Source organism: Kogia breviceps, chromosome 3 (genome assembly GCF_026419965.1).
Source record: "Kogia breviceps isolate mKogBre1 chromosome 3, mKogBre1 haplotype 1, whole genome shotgun sequence".
In the NCBI taxonomy this organism is placed as follows: domain Eukaryota; kingdom Metazoa; phylum Chordata; class Mammalia; order Artiodactyla; family Physeteridae; genus Kogia; species Kogia breviceps.
In genome coordinates this window covers 154,684,637-154,702,403 of record NC_081312.1, presented here as the reverse complement: position 1 = coordinate 154,702,403, position 17,767 = coordinate 154,684,637, and the positions used below count along the sequence as shown (strand labels likewise).

The 17,767-nt window shown below is 51.1% G+C and overlaps 2 protein-coding genes across 4 annotated transcripts in view; one reads left to right on the top strand and one right to left on the bottom strand.

Annotated features, from left to right (window-relative positions):
* Window positions 1-17,767, top strand: part of CEMIP (cell migration inducing hyaluronidase 1) — a 165,571-nt gene that overhangs the window by 120,633 nt on the left and 27,171 nt on the right. For all 3 annotated transcript variants that reach the window (XM_059059141.2, XM_067030042.1, XM_067030041.1), the window contains exons 12-16: window positions 1,246-1,421; window positions 3,514-3,723; window positions 12,958-13,163; window positions 14,660-14,729; window positions 15,732-15,860. In XM_059059141.2, the coding sequence (XP_058915124.1) occupies window positions 1,246-1,421; window positions 3,514-3,723; window positions 12,958-13,163; window positions 14,660-14,729; window positions 15,732-15,860 (791 nt within the window). The remainder of the gene's footprint in view (window positions 1-1,245; window positions 1,422-3,513; window positions 3,724-12,957; window positions 13,164-14,659; window positions 14,730-15,731; window positions 15,861-17,767) is intronic.
* Window positions 5,038-17,767, bottom strand: part of MESD (mesoderm development LRP chaperone) — a 65,205-nt gene continuing 52,475 nt past the window's right edge. The window contains exon 3 of the mRNA XM_067030043.1: window positions 5,038-5,750. Within this exon, the coding sequence (XP_066886144.1) occupies window positions 5,567-5,750 (184 nt within the window). The 3' untranslated portion in view covers window positions 5,038-5,566. The remainder of the gene's footprint in view (window positions 5,751-17,767) is intronic.

The following is a 17,767-nucleotide window of genomic DNA, read 5'->3' as shown; positions in this document are numbered from 1 at the left end:
TTCCCTGGCGGTCCAGTGGTTAAGACTCTGAGCTGCCAATGCAGGGGGCACAGGTTCGATCCCTGGTCGGGGAACTGAGATCCCCACATGCCGTGCAGTGCAGCCAAAAGATTTAAAAAAAAAGAAGAAGAAGAAGAAGGTCTTTTGATTGTTAGTTTTTAAAATAGGAAGGCCTAATTGTAAATCAGCTATACTCCAATAAAAAAAAACTTCAAAAAAAATTATAACATCAAGAAAAAAAATAAAGATAGGAAGGCCTAGACGAGTCTCAAAACAGAACATGAACCCAAATGAGGGATGAAATGAAGCTACTAGAAGGGGAGGGCTATTGGATTCAAGGCTCTTGAGCTTATGGGAATGGCTGGGGCTGAGTCAGGGGTATGAGGGAGAGAGAGCATCCTCTCCTCCAAGGCCAGCGGGAGGGAGGGAGGGCGTGGTGACGTCAACACAGAGTGGGGTGCAAGCTCTCTTTCATTGTTCTATATGCTACCATAGTGGCATCCAGAGCCTGGCAGTGCCGGAAACAGAAGCTCCAATCTAGTTCTTTCTAAAAAATTCAGTTGTAGACGCACACTCTACAGGAGGTTGAGGAAAGTAGAACATAGATTTGCCTACTTCAGCAGAATATGGATTTGCACTGCTCTAAAGCATTGGCTTTAAAGAGAGGGTTTGTTTTGTGTCTGTAAGACTCCCAACTGGTAGGCGGTCCAGGGCGTGAGCTCTGTGGGATCATCCAGAGACCGGGTTTCTCCTCTCACATGGCTCTGCCATCTCCAGGGTATGTTCACACCCACATGGGTGGGGCTGGCCCACCAACAGCGTCCATATCCCAGCCCTGTGGGAGAGCAGGAGCCACCTGAAGGGTGCACACATTCCTTCCGCTGTCCTATGACCACACTGACCTGCAGGGAGGCTGGGAAATGTGCTTGTCCCGGGGAGCCTTGTGTCTAGCTAAGATAGAAGATTCTAGTACGGACAAGCAAGAAGAGGGGACAGAAATGGAGGGACAAATAGTCATTTTTGCCATGGGCTTCAGACATAAGCACGCATGGCTGTGAATCCTGCCCCTTCATTCAGGTAAGGAAGTTCACCTCCCTGGGCTTCGTTGTTCAATAAAATGGGGCGTGGGGCCACGGGGACCACCATGCACCATGTAAGCAGCGGAAGCACCTGGCAGGGCCCTGGAAGACAGTAGGCACACGCAGTACCTCTGATTTCCCACTTTCCCTCCTTTCTGCCCTATAGGGAAACCAATGTACCTGCACGTTGGGGAGGAGGTAGATGGTGTGGACATGCGGGCCGAGGTTGGGCTCCTGAGCCGGAACATCGTGGTGATGGGGGAGATGGAGGATGAATGCTACCCCTACAGCAACCACATCTGCAACTTCTTTGACTTCGATACCTTTGGGGGCCACATCAAGGTATGAGTCTGCCTGGCTGAGGCCATCCACCCAACCAGGAGGATTCCAGTGCTGCCAGCCTATAGGCAGGGATTCTTGGTAGGGAAGGGGATGGAGGGGCAAAAGGGTACCTTTCTGGAAATTGGAGGAGTCTTATGTATTATCCATCTGTGTGCAATTCCATCTGTCAATACTTGGGAACAAGGGAGAGGACAGAGGAACGTCTCTTACCCTGCAGTCACATGGCACGTGTCACACTGCCTTCATGATTTTCAACTTTCAGTCATAGCTTTCATTCCCTTTCTTCATTGTTTAACCCCTGGCCGCTTCCTAAAAGAACGGGCACTTAACTCACAAAAACTTGCCTTTGCAATAGATCCATTAAAATGCAGATAAGATGGGGACTTCCCTGGCGGTCCAGTGGTCAAGACTCTGCGCTCCCACCACAAGGGACGTGGGTTTGATCCCTGGTTGGGGAACTAGGATCCTGCGTGTTTCATGGCGCGGCCAAAGAAAAAAACAAAAGCAGAAAAACAGAGAAGATGATAAGCAGGGAAGAAGAACTAGAAGTTCTAGCATTACATTTACCTGTGAGTTTCCTGGTGGAGACTCAAGACCAAGACAGAGATGACGAGCTGCAGAGTTCTCATTGCGCAGTGAAGGAAAATGGTATCAATTCATTGGAGCTCGTGTTTTCCTAGTATTCAACTCAAAGAGGAATTCCTTTTGCATCTCTCTGTAAGGTGCCTTTATCTGGCATATTAAATATCGTAAGACACCCCAATGTTCTTCACGAGGCCATTGCTTCCAATGATTTGAGATTAAAGCTGGTAGAATAGCAATATTACCTTGGTGTTTTGTAAAGAACAGTTCTTTAGAAGCTAAAATCATATGCTTTAAGGATGAGACTTTTTGGTAATCTAACTGAAAGGAATAATTGAGTGAAACTTACGGAGTTCATAATGGGGGCCCTACTGGCATAGGTAAGACCATTTTTTCTGTCATACGGGCCTAATATTAGATTCCTAGCATCCCTGGCCCTTGCTCATTAAATGCTAGCAGTGCCTCCCAGTCATTGCAAGCTCCAAAAACACTTCTCCATATTTCCAGTCAGTTTCAAGGGATGAGATGGGGACAGAGGTGGTGGTATAATCTTCAGCTGAGAAACTCATTAGGGAGACTAAAGCAAAAATAGCAGGTTTATGTTACTCAAGCTACTGCAACCCCATTTCCCACTTTGAGAGTAATCCCTAAGTGATCAGAGCTCTCCTTCCCACTTTGCCCAGTCTAGGCCTCAGAATCATTCTTAACACAGCTCTCCAGGGCAGCCACTACTGGAGCTGGCATTCCAGCTGACACCTATTTTGGGAAGGCATGGTTAGCACGTCCTTAAGTCATCCTTCTCTAGTAGAAGTTAGCTGAACTCAGCTTGGGACAGGAATCATTTTTGAACTGTGCTTTTATGGTGAGCTCCTGGAGTGTAGACCCTTGAGTGTGATCAGGTCGTTCCTCTGGAATGTGTAGGAATGGCTCCGGGTATACTATGACGTGAGCACGTGGAGCATCCCACAACTCACACACACGCTGCCAGAGTCACGGGCTGACAAAGACCCCGAGCTCAGCATCCCCTTCTTACAGCCAGGAGAGGGCCTCAGATGCTAGACCGAGCACGGGCTCTTACTGCCCCAAGGTCCAGCCTGTCCTGGATTCCCCAACCGGCCTAAGGGCATGCTGGTTGCCAGTCTCCCCCAGATTACCTCAGGGTTATCCCTTTCTCACAACACTCAGTGGCTTAGGAGGCAGGAAAAGAGGGTTGAGGCAAGCCCCAGCCGCTGCACGGTCCCACTGCACCTCTTTGATTCCAAGCAGTTCGTGGCCTTGCAACATTCCTGTGTTATTAGCAGCAGCCTGTCTCCCTTGAGGTGGGAAGAGTCAGGCATCTTAACCCATTTGCAGAGAATGTCTTTGATTCACTGAGTACCCGAGGTGGGGTATCAGCAAAGCACGTTGAAGACAACAACGTGTGCATTTCTGGAGTGTGGGCAGCAGCGAGGGGTATGGTATCAGGGAGCATCTCATGGACTCCTTCTGACTCTGGGCTCTCCTCTCCCAGTTTGCACTGGGGTTCAAGGCCGCACACCTGGAGGGCGTGGAGCTGAAGAACATGGGCCAGCAGCTGGTGGGTCAGTACCCAATTCACTTCCACCTGGCGGGCGATGTGGATGAAAAGGGAGGCTACGACCCGCCCACGTATGTCAAGGACCTCTCCATCCACCACACGTTCTCTCGCTGCGTCACTGTCCACGGCTCCAATGGCCTGTTGGTGAGCACATCCTTCCCGGGGAAGCCAGGGATCCAGAACCCCTTCACCCTCTCACCCCTTCCCTGCATGCCAGTCTGCTCACTGCTGGGCCCAGGGACCGTTAGCAATGGCAGAATGCTTAGATCTAGTCACTTGGTCCAGGGCCATTGGGGGTTGAACCATCCTTAGCTCAGATTTTAGAACAGCGTCAATCGAGAACAGGTCACTGACCAAAGAAGAAGGAGAAAAATAGGGGTGTATCTTTGCCAAAGGCACCAAGCTACAGAGATGGGTGAGCAATTAGTGGTCGCCGGGAGTCTGGCTCTTGCTGCACCTTGGTTTCCCCAAGGGTCATTCCATGAATCACTGTGCACCATGGCAAATCTGTTAAATGCAGACAAGGCAGGGGTCACGCCAAGACTCTGTACTGTGGGATCTGCCTGACAGGCTTGAGGTAGTGGCAGCAGTGGGCCCTTTTCCTTTTTCTTCTGTTGAACCAAGTGTCATCAGAGCAAGCACTCCTGGGAGAAACGCCTTCATTAGTAAATTGGTGTGTGTGTGTGTGTGTGTGTGTGTGTGTGTGTGTGTGTGTGTGTGTGTGTGTATGTGTTTGTGGCTTGTCTTGATTTGCACAGATAATCTTTACACTAAATCGATCCTTCTTTAAATGAATTCAACTTACATCCTCCATAAATTTTTCAAGCTGGACATTACAAAATGGCACCCTGCACGCTGAATCCAGCTTGTGTTTGGTTTGCCTTATATCATGTTTAGAGAAACATTTGATAATTTTACACGAAATGGAACTTTCTTTCAATGCACTAAACTCATATCCACTATGAACTTTTAAATTGGATGTCACAAAATGGCACCCAGAAAACTGAACCTGGTGGCCAGATGTGCTTTGCCTGGCTTAAGTATTTCAAGAAACATTTGAATTAGTTTTCATCATTTAGAAATGTAGAGATTTCACATAAAACTCTGGATTCTTGGCTTCTCTTGAAAAGTAGTTGGAATTGGCAACGCTAGACCCACATTCCTGCCTGGCAACAATGGATTCAGGCAAAGTCATAGCACCCCACCAAGCTGGGCTTATGCTCTCTGGTTCACGCCATGCTCACCACTTCCTAGTACCCTACAGTAAATGCCCCAGGCAGGGCCACTCATCTCGTTACCTGTTGGCCTCCGTGGGCATTTGAGTCTGTGACCCCTGCTTTAATCCAAACATAAGGAGCCTCCCACCACGCATGCGGGGATAGGAAGATGAGGAGGCCTGTCAGTGTGTGGCGAGTGAAGCCACTTTCAGTTCTATTCAATGTGCTCTTACAAAAGAATGCCTGCTGTTCCTTTATTGTCAATGCTCTGACTTAAAACCCACCGAGTATGAAGAAGAGAGCATGGGTTTTGGGGCACAGTCTCGAAGGGCCTGGTCCACAGGTCATGGGCTGTGGACCTCGGGCAAGTTGCTTACCCTCTCTCAGCCTCAGCTCTCTCCTCCATCAGCTTGGGGACATAACACCCGACACATAGGGCTCTGAGGGGCCAGCGCCACGAGGGAGACCCAAGACCCGGGGCCCTGCCCGCTGGGCTCACGTGCAAATGTTGGCTAGGAACCAGGGCCGGTTCCCCCAGCAGCAGGGTAGAGGGTTGCAGCTGGAGTAGTTGCTGGGAGACATGGGATTATTTTTCGGGTCCAAGAAAGAGGCAAAGGAAGATGTTTTCTGGCAAAAGCAGAAAGATAACAGGATTTCGAATAAATTCGGAAGGTTAGGGATGCGGTAGAAGACACAGGATGAACTTGGGCTCTGGAGCCAGACACCGTGGGTTCCCATCTGGCTGCCACTTCCTAGCTGTGTGACCTGGGTCAGGTCGTCTCCACGCCTCTGTTTCCTCTTCTGTAAAATGGGGAGCAAAGGACATGGACATGCCACGCCGAGGGCCTGGCCCAGGTGGGGCCCTGAGAGCAGGCGTCTGGTGGTCCCGTTCGCTCGTGCGGCGTGCTGAGTGAACGCGCTGAAGGCAGTTGGTGACTAAGCTGCGAACGCGTGCTGAAAAGAACAATGTAGAGTCGGTGAGGAAACATCACAGGGCTGAGCCTTAGGAGCTTGACCTGCTTTAAGCATTTGTTCTAAAGTTTTGTCCACAAGTTTAACTTAAATTTGACTATGTCTAATGTTCCCGAAGAGAAAAATATGAAGATTACAAGAAGTCTGTAATTCCAGATCTGGGTTGATTTGAGAGGAAGCTGTTCTGAATCTCTGGACAATCACATACTTGTGTGCGCGTGCGCACACACACACACACACAAACACACACACACTTGCCCTGTGGACATATGGCTGTGCTTTCCCACCCACTTGCTGTGTGATCTCGGGCAAGCTATTTAGTCACTTAGGCCTTCAGTTTCCTCATATGTGCTGTGCAGAACAGGATGGCAATCCCCCGCGGCTGTTTGGTTAGGAACCATATGTGCGATATTTTGGGCCATCTTAGTAATACAGACCTTCCTCTGAGCAGTGATTCCAGGTCTCAGCCACAGGAGCGGGCTCAAGTAGGGGGAGGCAGGGCAAGACAAGTGCCATGGGTGGAGCCAGAGGGCCCGTTCTCGGGGGCACTCATCAGGGCAGCGCTGAGAGGGAACATCTCCGTGCACACGTGGGCTGGGGAGAGGTGGGGAAAGCTAGCACAGGCCAGGCGTCCAAGCTCATGGATGTGGGCAGCAGACGGAGAGCGGTGTGGGGTGGCGTGGAAGGCAGGAGGCGAGGAGTGGCCGCGGAACTGGTGCCTCCGGCACAGCCAGATGGGTGCGTTGCACCCATGGCAGAGACAGATTTTTGGAGCCAGAGCTTTGGACAACTCAGGACCCGAAGACCCCGACTACCAAAGCCTTCCTCCTGTCTGGCCGCCAGGGATGCCAGTCACGGGACTGGGAGGGCGCATCCATCGGCTCCCTGGGTGTCATCCAGACGCCAGGTGGCCCAGGCGCTTTGCACAGGCCTTGCCGAGGTGCCAGCGCAGCCTTATCTCGATGGCCACACGGGGCTCCAACCACACTCTGCTCAGGCCCGCTTGGCAGCCAAGCTGGTGCTTAGGATTCGGAGCCTGGAGATCTCTGTGGCCTTTCAAGGGGAAACCAAACAGCCATGGCTTAGAATCTTAACGACGTACAGGCCTCTACATCTCTGAGCTCAAGAGGCAGCAGGATAATGGAGGGCATTCTGTGCCCTTCTCTGAGAGCCGCACCCCTGGACGGGAGTTGGGGTTTTTATGGATTAGCACCTCAGCTTATAAAGGCTCCGTCACTGGGGCAGACAGTTCCAGGTTCAGAAATGCTGCCTTGGGAGCTGTACTCCCTCCACCAGGATTTCACATTTGCCTCCTTCATTTTGGCTCTAAGGATTTACCAACGGCTATGTTTGGAAAGATGTTTTTAGCTGATGGGATGAAAGGAGGCCAACAGCAGACAAAGACTGTATTCTCATTTAGAGAGCAGAGGCCACTCAGTAACATCGTGAATGCCTTTTCCCTCACGCCGTCCCCCATCTGGAGGTGCCCTAGACCCCAGACAGGCAGTCACTGGCTTGTTGGAAAAAGGGGGTTCCTGTGTGTGCCCAGCTGGGGGGTTCTGTCCCTCCCTCGCCACTGCTACACACGCACTGGTACCCCCATCCTCAGAGAACAGCTTCCCTCATCCCCACCTCCTCCTGGGGCGGTCCACCTTTGGTCTTTCCCTTTCTTCACCACCAACTTTTGGAAGGAGTGGTCTGAACTTAAGATTTCTGCCAGCATCTCTTAACCAAAAAAAAACGTGGGCTTCGCAACTTTTGTTCCCCTGAGCCCTGGTGACGGCTCTCGGCTCTCGGCAATGTAACACCACACACCAGCACTCAGCTCCTGCTCTGCAAGCCCACTGCCCCTGCTCCCTCCTCATCTGACTCCTTACCCTTTTCCATGGCAACAGTGATTGCCAGAATCAGTCAACTAGCAAGGTTAAAAGGATAGAGTCGAAGCAACCTGTGTTCTAATCCTGCCAGTGTGAACTTGACTGATGGATACTTTCTGAGCCTCAGTGTCCTCCTGTGTAGAGTGAGGGTGATGATAGAACCCACCTCTAAGGCTTTGGGGGAAAATTAAAGCACATAATGCATGTGACATACTGAGCAATGATATTAAATAGTATTGTCACTGTGCCTCTTCCCCTGTGTTCTGTGTAAACCTCACTGGTTCCATGAGATAGTAGTAGGTATCCCTCCCCCACACACAGTAAACCCAATAATTAACTGACCTTGACAAACATTGACTATGAGTCTTTCCTCCCCATTTTAGGAATTCACCGTGCGTGCTAGCATTGTCAAGGTTGCCGTAAAAATGCATTTGATGCTGATGATCCTAGCAATGTCAAAACTCATTTCACCGCAGAGCCCTTTTTTCACACAACCTTTGCCTTTCACAGAGTTAGTGTTCTACAGAACAGAGCCTGGGAAATGCCTTTCGTGCTACTGACACTGTTGATGGTGTCCTTCTTGAAACTGGGGGGTTTGCACCAAAGCTCCAGGATGCTGGCAGATGGGGGGCAGAGCCTGCCTTCAAAGGAAGGGGCTACTGCACATTCTCTGTGGGGTAGACAGCTGTGGGTGTAAGATGGGCTCACGCTACATCTTACTGTGTGTTTCTGAGCTCTGAGCCAGGACACGGGGGTCACCTAAGTGTTCCTTCCTGGAAGACAGTGAATCCATTCCAGTTCTCTTGAGAAAGGTAAAAAAGACTCCGGTATGGATTCTGCCTGGTTTTTTTCCTCTTTTCCTTTTTTTACGGCAGAGTGTATGGGAGAAGTAAACATGTCCTGTCTTTCTTTCTCACCTCATTCACTGCTCCAAATGTGTCACCTTTGCTATGAAGGCCTCCAGTAGCAACCAGGATGTCCTCAACGGGCTGCCACATTGACTATGCAGGGGGCGCCCTACATGGACTGCAGCCAGTCTTCAAGCCCTCCAGCCTTAGGGAGACACCTTCCCTTTGGCTTTCCACTAAAGAGGACTGGAGCTCCTTTACCTCTTTGGTGGGAAACTCAGTGCCCTCTGTCCCAGTCTTAGAGCTCTGAGGATTGTGGGTGAGGCTTCTGTTTTCCCTGGTTTCCCCTTTTTCCAGTTTCTTGAATTCGGTCTCACTCATTTCTTGCTTCATGAGCTGCTCTCATCTCTCCTTCCTTCCTGAGCCCAAATGAGGAACCCAGACTCCTGGGCTTATTTTCCCCCCAAGTTTCACTGGCCAGGGCTTCCGCTGGCAGAGTGGGAAAGAGATGCGAAGGAGGTAGGGGTGCATCATAGATCAGCACAGAAATCAACTGGAAATGGAGAAACGGGTCCCTCTTCTTAAACCCTCCCCTCCCCTCCCCTCCACCCGGCTGTGGGGGTCCTTCCTCCTCCTCCCCCACTGCTCCTGGGCCGCCTTAGAAACTCATTTTCGGGACTTCCCTGGCGGTCCAGTGGTTAGGACTCAGCGCATGAGTTAGATCCCTGGTTGGGGAGCTAAGATCCCACATGCCACGCCAACGGGGCAAAACAACAACAAAAAACACATTCTCCTTATTAGGCAGAGTGATTGGGTTCTCCGTTTCCTTTTCCAGCTTCTATTTGCATATTCAGAAACTCATTAACACACCCTGCAAAGCAAATTACCACCTACTCCAAGGCTCTTTTCTTTAGCAGCTCAAAAAAAAAAAAAAAACGAAAAGAAAAATAGAAAAGAAAAGTAAACAGCAGAAGCTCAGAAATTACAGTCTTTCTTTTAATAGGATCCTATTTGTAGCCAGGTTTCTCACTAAGATGAATCATATCATACCCTACCCTAGAAGGCAGAATCAGAGATATAGTTCATTTCTGTGTATATTTGTTTTAAACAGTAATTTCTTTTTCATACTGTGTACAGGTTTCAGGGGGAAGTCATCACTTGGGGTGACTCTATGCCCTGATTTGCAAAGAACAGTTCCATTTTACACCTGCTATCCCAGATTAATGGCTAACGGTACCCCCTTTCACTCTCGATAATGTCCTGGTTCAGACGATAAACTAAAGGGTCACCCTAATTGAAGCAGTTCCTGAGAGCTGGGGCGTTTCATTCTTCACAATGTCATGCCTAGACTCCACCTAACAACAGCTGAAGACTTAAAACAGCTCTCAGAAATCGATTTCATGATTGTCAGTCATAAGGGAATATGTCCAGAAGAACAAAGGGAAAATACAGTTTGTGCAAGAGAATGGCAGGGAGCTTACACACTGCTTCTGGATAGCATGCATGGGGGTTCAGTGGGCACCCGTAAGTCCATACGTATGTGTCTGTTTATCCAGCTACTTACTGTCTACCTACGTATCTATCTGTCACCTCTCTCTGGCTGTCCATCTCAAGCTATGTGACAGTTTAAGTATCTAATTCTGGGAAATGTTCTAAGGAAGAACAATTGTACAATGTCAGAGCTGGAAGGGATTTCAGAAGTCCCCCTAAGGACACTCTGGCAAATTACACTGCAAGCTTGTGATGAAACCAAACTTGAACTTGTGTCTTCTACTCCCAGCCCAGGGCTTTCTTCGACCTTATCATGCTTCTCTCTGGACTCTATATGCCACCTCACCCCACTACTAACGAGAAGAAAGAAATGCAACACAAGATGGGAGGTTTCTTTTCTGGTGCTGTTGAGAATTGATTAGGACACAGGTTTTGGATCAGACAGATGGAGAAGCAAGTCTCAATCCGTCCTTGCAAGAGAAGTGACTCAGGCAACTTTCGAAGTCTCGGTGCCATCAGTAGAAAAGGAATAGTAGTTTCGATAAGGATTAAATGAGATAATGTATGTAAAACATTTCATGGTAAACAGTAGTTATTTTTATTTCTTTCCAAAAGAGTTGTTTTCTCCAGAGCACAACTCAAGGGGCCTGGAGGGAATTTCTTTCTTTTTTTTTTTTTTTTTTTTTTTTTGCGGTATGCAGGCCTCTCACCTTTGTGGCCTCTCCCGTTGCGGGGCACAGGCTCCGGACGCGCAGGCTCAGCGGCCATGGCTCACGGGCCCAGCCGCTCCGCAGCACGTGGGATCTTCCCGGACCGGGGCACGAACCCGTGTCCCCTGCATCGGCAGGCGGACTCCCAACCGCTGTGCCACCAGGGAAGCCCTGGAGGGAATTTCTTATTCAGGCATTTGTTAGAATAAGAATGTACTGAATTCATTATTCACTTGCATTCATAGAGGACACCCAAAGTGTGATCCGGACAGCTGGGTGACTAGGATTTAAGAGGAACTATGGGCGCGGGTCTGAACACTGCCCCACATCGCTCGTCTGGGCCTGAGTGTCCTCCTCTGTAAAGTGAAAGCATTGAACTTGCTCTCGATGTCCCTGCCAGCACAAGCAGCCCACGTTTTCTGGCCTCTTCCTCCCATGCTTGTCTTTCCAGGCTATTTGCAGCAAACTTTCCTAGCTCACTAGGAGGAAAGGAAGCAGTCCCATTGCATGACCTTGGTATTGACTAAAATGCTTATTGGGGGACTGATCTGGCATTCCAGATCACGCCCTTGCCTATTACTAAAGATTAAGGAAGCGATCCTTGTTTGAGAGAACGAAGAGCCTGCCTGGAATAGGGCACTTGTGCCTGTGCCCCGTCCTCATGGGTGAAAGGATGCAGTCAGAAAACTGAGGTTCCAGCCCTGGCTTTGCACATGTGGGTTGTGTGACCCTGGGCAAATCACTCAACCTTTCTGAGTCTCGTTTTCCTCATCTCTGAAAAAAATTAGTACAGGATTGTGTAAGATTTCAGCAAGATTAAAAGATATAAGAGCCCAGGCCAGTGCTGGGACATAAAGGGTCCTAGTTCTGGATGCTTCTAGAGCCTGTCTGCCTGGGAGTTGGGGAGTAGGTAAGATTTGCCATAGAAAAGGCTCTGGAGGGAATTGGGGTGTTTACCCTTCATTAGTGCTTCTCAGTCAGGGACAATTTTGTCACCTCCCTTCCCCAATGGAATACTTGGCAATGAATGCCTGGAGACATTTTTGGTTGTCACAGCTGAGAAGGTCCCGCTGGCATCTAGTGGGTAGGGGCCAGGGATGTTGCTAAACTTCCTACAATGTACAGGACACCCCTCGAAATGGTAGCAGTGCTGATGGGGGAGTTGTGTGGGGATGATGTATGAATCTTCCGGGGCCTGGTGCCGCAGTGGGTACTTAATAGGCGTGGGTAGAATGATATCATAGGGGAGCAGGAGCTTCCCTGGCTGGGTGGCATCCTTGGGCAGTCAGGACCCGGGGGTGGACATGAGGCTGGAAGATCTCAGGCCGCTAGTGAGGTGTTTCTCACCATCCTCACACCCCGCTCTGGACAGGGCACCTCGGGAGGCAACGAGCGTCTCACCTGTGGGGTGTTCAAGTGAAGCAGGATGCCCGTTTGTCAGGGATGCTCGTGAACAAAGTCCTGCTTGAGAAAGGGAGCTAGGGCTCGGGCCAGAGGCCCTCTACCCACCTTCTGGTTCTCAGATTGATGAGTTCATAGAGATTCAGACCCGGAAGGGGCCTCGGAGATCCTGGACTTGGACTCCTCCATTGTGTGGTGGGGAAAGTGTGTTGGCGAGAGGTTGGCAGACTTGTCTAAGGGCCTGTGACGCTCGTGGGCACAGCTAAGACTGTACTCTGTGTCTCTCCGTGTCGTCAAGTGGTTTCTCCACTTGGCCCACTGACTCTGTGATTCCAGGAAGAATATTGAAGAGCTGGCGTTTGCAGCATTTTCTGGTTTTCTGCAAGCGTGGCTTGTTGTGGTTGCAGGCTTCAAAGCTGGCTTGGGTCCACGGGAGAGGGCGCAGTGAGGAACCAGTCTTCCTAAGAAGCCCCCCTGGCCTGGCTCAGACGGAGCTCTCCCTACCCCCCTTTCTGATGGGACCTCTTGGCGAAAGCCTCCACATAAAGGCCTCGTGGGCAGTGTACTCGCCGTGTCCTCACCAGATTAGGCTCACGAGGCCTCGTCCACGGTCTCCAGTCGGGCCCACTTCTAGCATTTTGTTCTTCTCCCCACCCCATAAAGGCTCAGTTGCAACACCCCTAGCTGGAAAGGACTTGAAAGTCACGGCTCTGTCGTACCCACGTCAGATCCATCTCCAAACCCCCAGATCCCCTCTCAGAGCCTGGTGCCTGGCTCAGGCTGCTGAACGTTTGTTGAATGGATGAATGAGCGCGTGAGTAACGACGCCGGGCGAACTGTCGCCCTGTCTTGACCCCTGCAGGTCAAGGACATTGTGGGCTATAATTCTTTGGGCCACTGCTTCTTCACGGAAGATGGGCCAGAGGAACGCAACACATTCGAGCACTGTCTCGGCCTCCTTGTCAAGTCTGGAACCCTCCTCCCCTCTGACCGCGACAGCAAGATGTGCAAGATGATCACAGAAGACTCCTACCCGGGGTACATCCCCAAGCCCAGGCAGGACTGCAAGTAAGCACCTCCCCCTCCCCGCCCTGCACCACGCCGGGCCCGCGTGCTCGTGCTCACACGGCTTCCCAGCCCCGCACCTGACTTCTCACTCCTGGGCTCCTGAGCGCCTTGGACCTCACAGCCCTTAACCACCGAAGGCTCTCAGCTGCCCAGACAGAGGGCAGGAGTGTGTCTTCTACTTCTCCCTTCTCAGTGTGCCTCACGGGCATTGTTTTTGGCCAAAGAGATCCGCTGTTCTCATCCTCCGGCTTTTCCTGAGGAAGCAGGCTGCCCCCTCGCAGCCCACAGCGTGTACACATAGGCACCAGCTGCACTGGTCTGTTTCTTTTCTTTTCTTTTTTTTTTTTTTTACACCTATTAATTGAGTTTTACTGTATTATTCAGTTCCTCTGTGTCATTTATTTTTTGTTTACAAACCACATTGCTTTCGAAGACTTTCCTTCTATTTCAAGTTTTAATTCTTAATCGTTCTCACAGAAATAGTTTCATGGTCTACTTAGAATTTTTCAGATGACCCTCAAAATTGCCTCATTTTCTTTTTTCTCCTTTCAAATAGCTTGAGTTTTAGCCAGCCATAAAAAGAAACGAAATTGAGTTATTTGTAGTGAGGTGGATGGACCTGGAGTCTGTCATACAGAGTGAAGTAAGTCAGAAGGAGAAAAACAAATACCGTATGCTAACACATATATATGGAATCTAAAAAAAAAAAAATGTCATGAAGAGCCTAGGGGTAGGACGGGAATAAAACACAGACCTACTAGAGCATGGCCTTGAGGATATGGGGAGGGGGAAGGGTAAGCTGGGACGAAGTGAGAGAGTGGCATGGACATATACACACTACCAAATGTAAAATAGATAGCTAGTGGGAAGCAGCCGCATGGCACAGGGAGATCAGCTCGGTGCTTTGTGACCACCTAGAGGGGTGGGATAGGGAGGGTGGGAGGGAGGGAGACGCAAGAGGGAGGAGATATGGGAACATATGTATATGTATAACTGATTCACTTCGTTGTAAAGCAGAAACCAACACACCATGATCTGTTTCTTGACGTGACAGAGTCAGAGACAGAGAGAGAGAGAGAGAGAGAGAGAGAGAGAGAGAGAGAGAGAGAGAGAGACGGCAAGAGAGAGAGAGCTTCCTCTACAGTCAACCTTCTGAGTCTAGGTCCTCTCCCTCAGAGACAGCCGTTTTTCTGGGTTCTCCTGACTTATATTTCTTCTAGGGTCCATCTCAGATTTAACCCACAAACTTGCTTATACCTTCAAGAGCCATGCCCCATTCAAATTCTGAACGTGTTAAAGGCGTAAATGCACCCCTGCTTTAATGAGAAAACTGGGTTTCAGAACAGCAAATCAAGGGCATCTCAAAGCACTGATAAGAGGCTCATCCAAGCAGTGTTAGGAGTCCCTGACATGGGCCACCCCTCCGCCCCGGGCAGCAAGATGGGAGCCAGTAGCCCTCTGTCTGACGCCATTCAATCTCTGTCCCCCGCCCACAGTGCTGTGTCCACCTTCTGGATGGCCAATCCCAACAACAACCTCATAAACTGTGCTGCTGCGGGATCCGAGGTGAGCAGAAACACCCCTTTTTTGGGTGGGGCTGGGGGAGAGGAGACGGCCGGGGCCAACCCTGAAAGATGTGTGCCCTGAGCCCCCAGTCTAGGTATCCACGCGGTCAGGCTTAGCGTGAAGAGGGAAAAGCCAGCTTGGGAGGCACATGGACTCGCTTTTCAGTGATGCCTCTGGTCCTTCGTCACTGGTGATCACAGCTAATGAGTAATCAGTAGCATTATTAGATGCCTGGCACGTCAGTGTTCTAAGCTCAAATTGTTTTATTACATTTTTCACACTTTATTTTTTATTTTGTGTATGTGTGTTGGTGTGTGCACAAGTTCACTTATTTTTATTTATTTATTTTTGCCCATGCCACGCAGCACGCGGGATCTTAGTTCCCCATCCAGGGATTGAACCTGTGCCCCCTGCTTTGGGAGCATGGAATCTGGACCCCTGGACTTCCAGGGACGTCCCATAAGCTCCAATAATTGAATTCTTGTGTCAACCCTATGAGGTTTGTACTATGGTGGGGAGGAAGGTAAGGCAGGGACATGCACAGGATACAAACACGGTATTCTGTCTACACAGCCCTGCCCTTACCCACTCCTCCGTGCTGCTTACCTTCCTGGGGAGCAGGCCGGGGGCCGTCTCTGGGCCTCAGCTTCCATATCTGCAGAATGAAAGGGTAAAGCCAAGAACACTCAGGAAATCCTCCCATTATGTGTCAGGAGGGGGAGATTAACCCTGGCAGTGACTCTGAAATCCAGCCATTTGGCGCCCATGGCTGATACAGTAGGACCACAGGAGGGTTTTAACAGTCAAGATGGATGCCCACCCCCCAAAATATATTCGCCTCAGACTTTTTGCTGTTTCCCACGGGTGTGCTTGGGAATGGGCATTGGGGCCATTTGGGTGATAGCGCTAGGCCCACCCCTAGTTTGGGCCATCCAGTCACCCCAACAAGAAGCTCCCTGGTGCTGAATTCTGTGGCTTTCCCCCCGTGTCCTCCTCCACCAGGAAACTGGATTTTGGTTCATTTTTCACCACGTACCGACGGGCCCCTCGGCCGGAATGTACTCCCCGGGTTATTCAGAGCACATCCCACTGGGAAAATTCCTTAACAACCGCGCACACTCCAACTACCGGGTAAGTCCTTCCAGGCCTCCCCGCCTGCCCACGGGTCCTCCTTCCCAGGCCTGCTCACGCTTAGAGCCCGAAGAGCCACAGCTCCTCCTGGCAGCCCCGGAGCTGGGCCCCTCAGTTTGATTTCGCAATTCACTTGGTGGGGATGGGATCGGTGGTGACTCCGAAAAGCCAGGCCTGATCTGTGAGCTAGGGAAGGTCAGGACCTGGTTCTGCAGGAAGATGAAGGCAGCATCAGCATCCTCTCCTCTGGTTGCTTTTTTTTTTTCTGGGAAGCGGGTCCTCCATCCATGCAGTGCTAAGGAGGCAGGTGGAAAACAGAAATTTCTGTCATCTTCGTTTGCTCATCAGTCGTTCTGTGAGTCCAGCACCAAGCGAGGTGCTGGGGAAAGGGACAGGGCTCTCGGGTGTGTCAAGGGCCCCCAGTTGATGACAGCGTCCAGACCAGAGTCGTGGGCACGTGGGAATGGAGCTGGGGAGTGAGGCTGAGACCAGAGACGCCGTACTGGGGACAGAGGTGGTCTTGGGGACGCAGGGGCGGTGTGCAGGTAGAGGCCCGAATGTCAAGGCTGTTCTTCTGGTCTGCTCCCTAGTGGTACAGATGAAGAAACAGAGGGTCCTAGAGGAGAATGCATGCATTCAGGGTCAAAACCAAAGAGACTCAACTAGGGAGAAGCCCATGAAGATGAGAAATAATCTCAGAAGAGACCTGTGTATACAGCTAGGAGGTGGGGTGGGCCTGTGAGGAAGAGGCCAAGAAAGAAGTTTCATGGGGCAGAGGGTGGAGGCCAGAGGGCAACAGGGTCACCTGGACAGAGGAGAGAGTTAGCGCAGGCTCCGAGTGGGTGTGCCTCAGGCTGCCGTGGGCCTGGGAGAGCCGTCTCCATACAGAGCAGGTGCAGGGGCTCTGGGGGCCGTGGGGGCCAGGGGGCAGTGCTGCTTGTCGAGGTCCCTTCCTTGAGAAGCCTTCCTATGAGCCGCAGGTGGGCCACGCAGTACCCTGCGTGCATGTTTGGAGAGGTTGGAAAGGGGAGGAACACGTGAGGGAGGATGGTTTCCACCGGGGAAGTAGGCAAGGACTCCTGGCCACAGATGGAGGGAGGGGCCCTCGGGGGTGGCAGGGTGGGAACGGAGCGAAGAGGATCCTCGAGCCGGGTGGATTCCGCTGCCTGGATTCCGGATGGATTCCGAGCCAAGGAGGAGCCCCGTGCGTGGCGTTCACACCTGGTGAGCCCTGACTCCGTGCCACCGTGTAAGGGTCCTGCTCCCAACTCTTCACCTGGCTTCTCTTATTTGGTCCTGACAGCAGGAATTCAGTGTTATCGTCCCATCTTACACAGACTGCAGCTGAGGCCCAAGAGGTGAAGGGATTTCTGCAAGGTCCTAGCTCATGAGAGGAGGACTGGGAATCAAGTCCTGCTTCTCCTGACTCACATCACCACTGCCTAGTTAGAAGTCAGTTGAAGATCACAATAGCCAGTGTCCTCCAGTTCCGTAAAGAAGAGATAAGGAGTCCAAGCCTCCCTAGGAGGCCAAGGGAGTCCAGCCCTGAAGGCGGACTGAACGGGGCCTCACTGGGCAGCCTCACTCCCACTCACCCGTGGCCGACAAAGTGGACACCTGTGGAGCCAAATAAGAAAGCGAGGTTCTTCCCTTGGGTCAGGCGAAACCCAAGACAGGACTGGGGAATGATCCCAGACCCCTGCCCCAAGGTAAAGACGGGACTTAAGTTCAGCATTTTCTCTGCATCACTGCAGACGCATTTTCCAAGAAAGCATATCTGTCATCCTTAATTTGGGGCCTGGGCTCAGAACTGCCGAATGCAGTGTGAGTTTGGGGCATGGACTTCGCTGTGTGGCCTCGGACAAGATACTTAACCCCTCTAAACCTCAGGGTCCTCCTCTGCACCT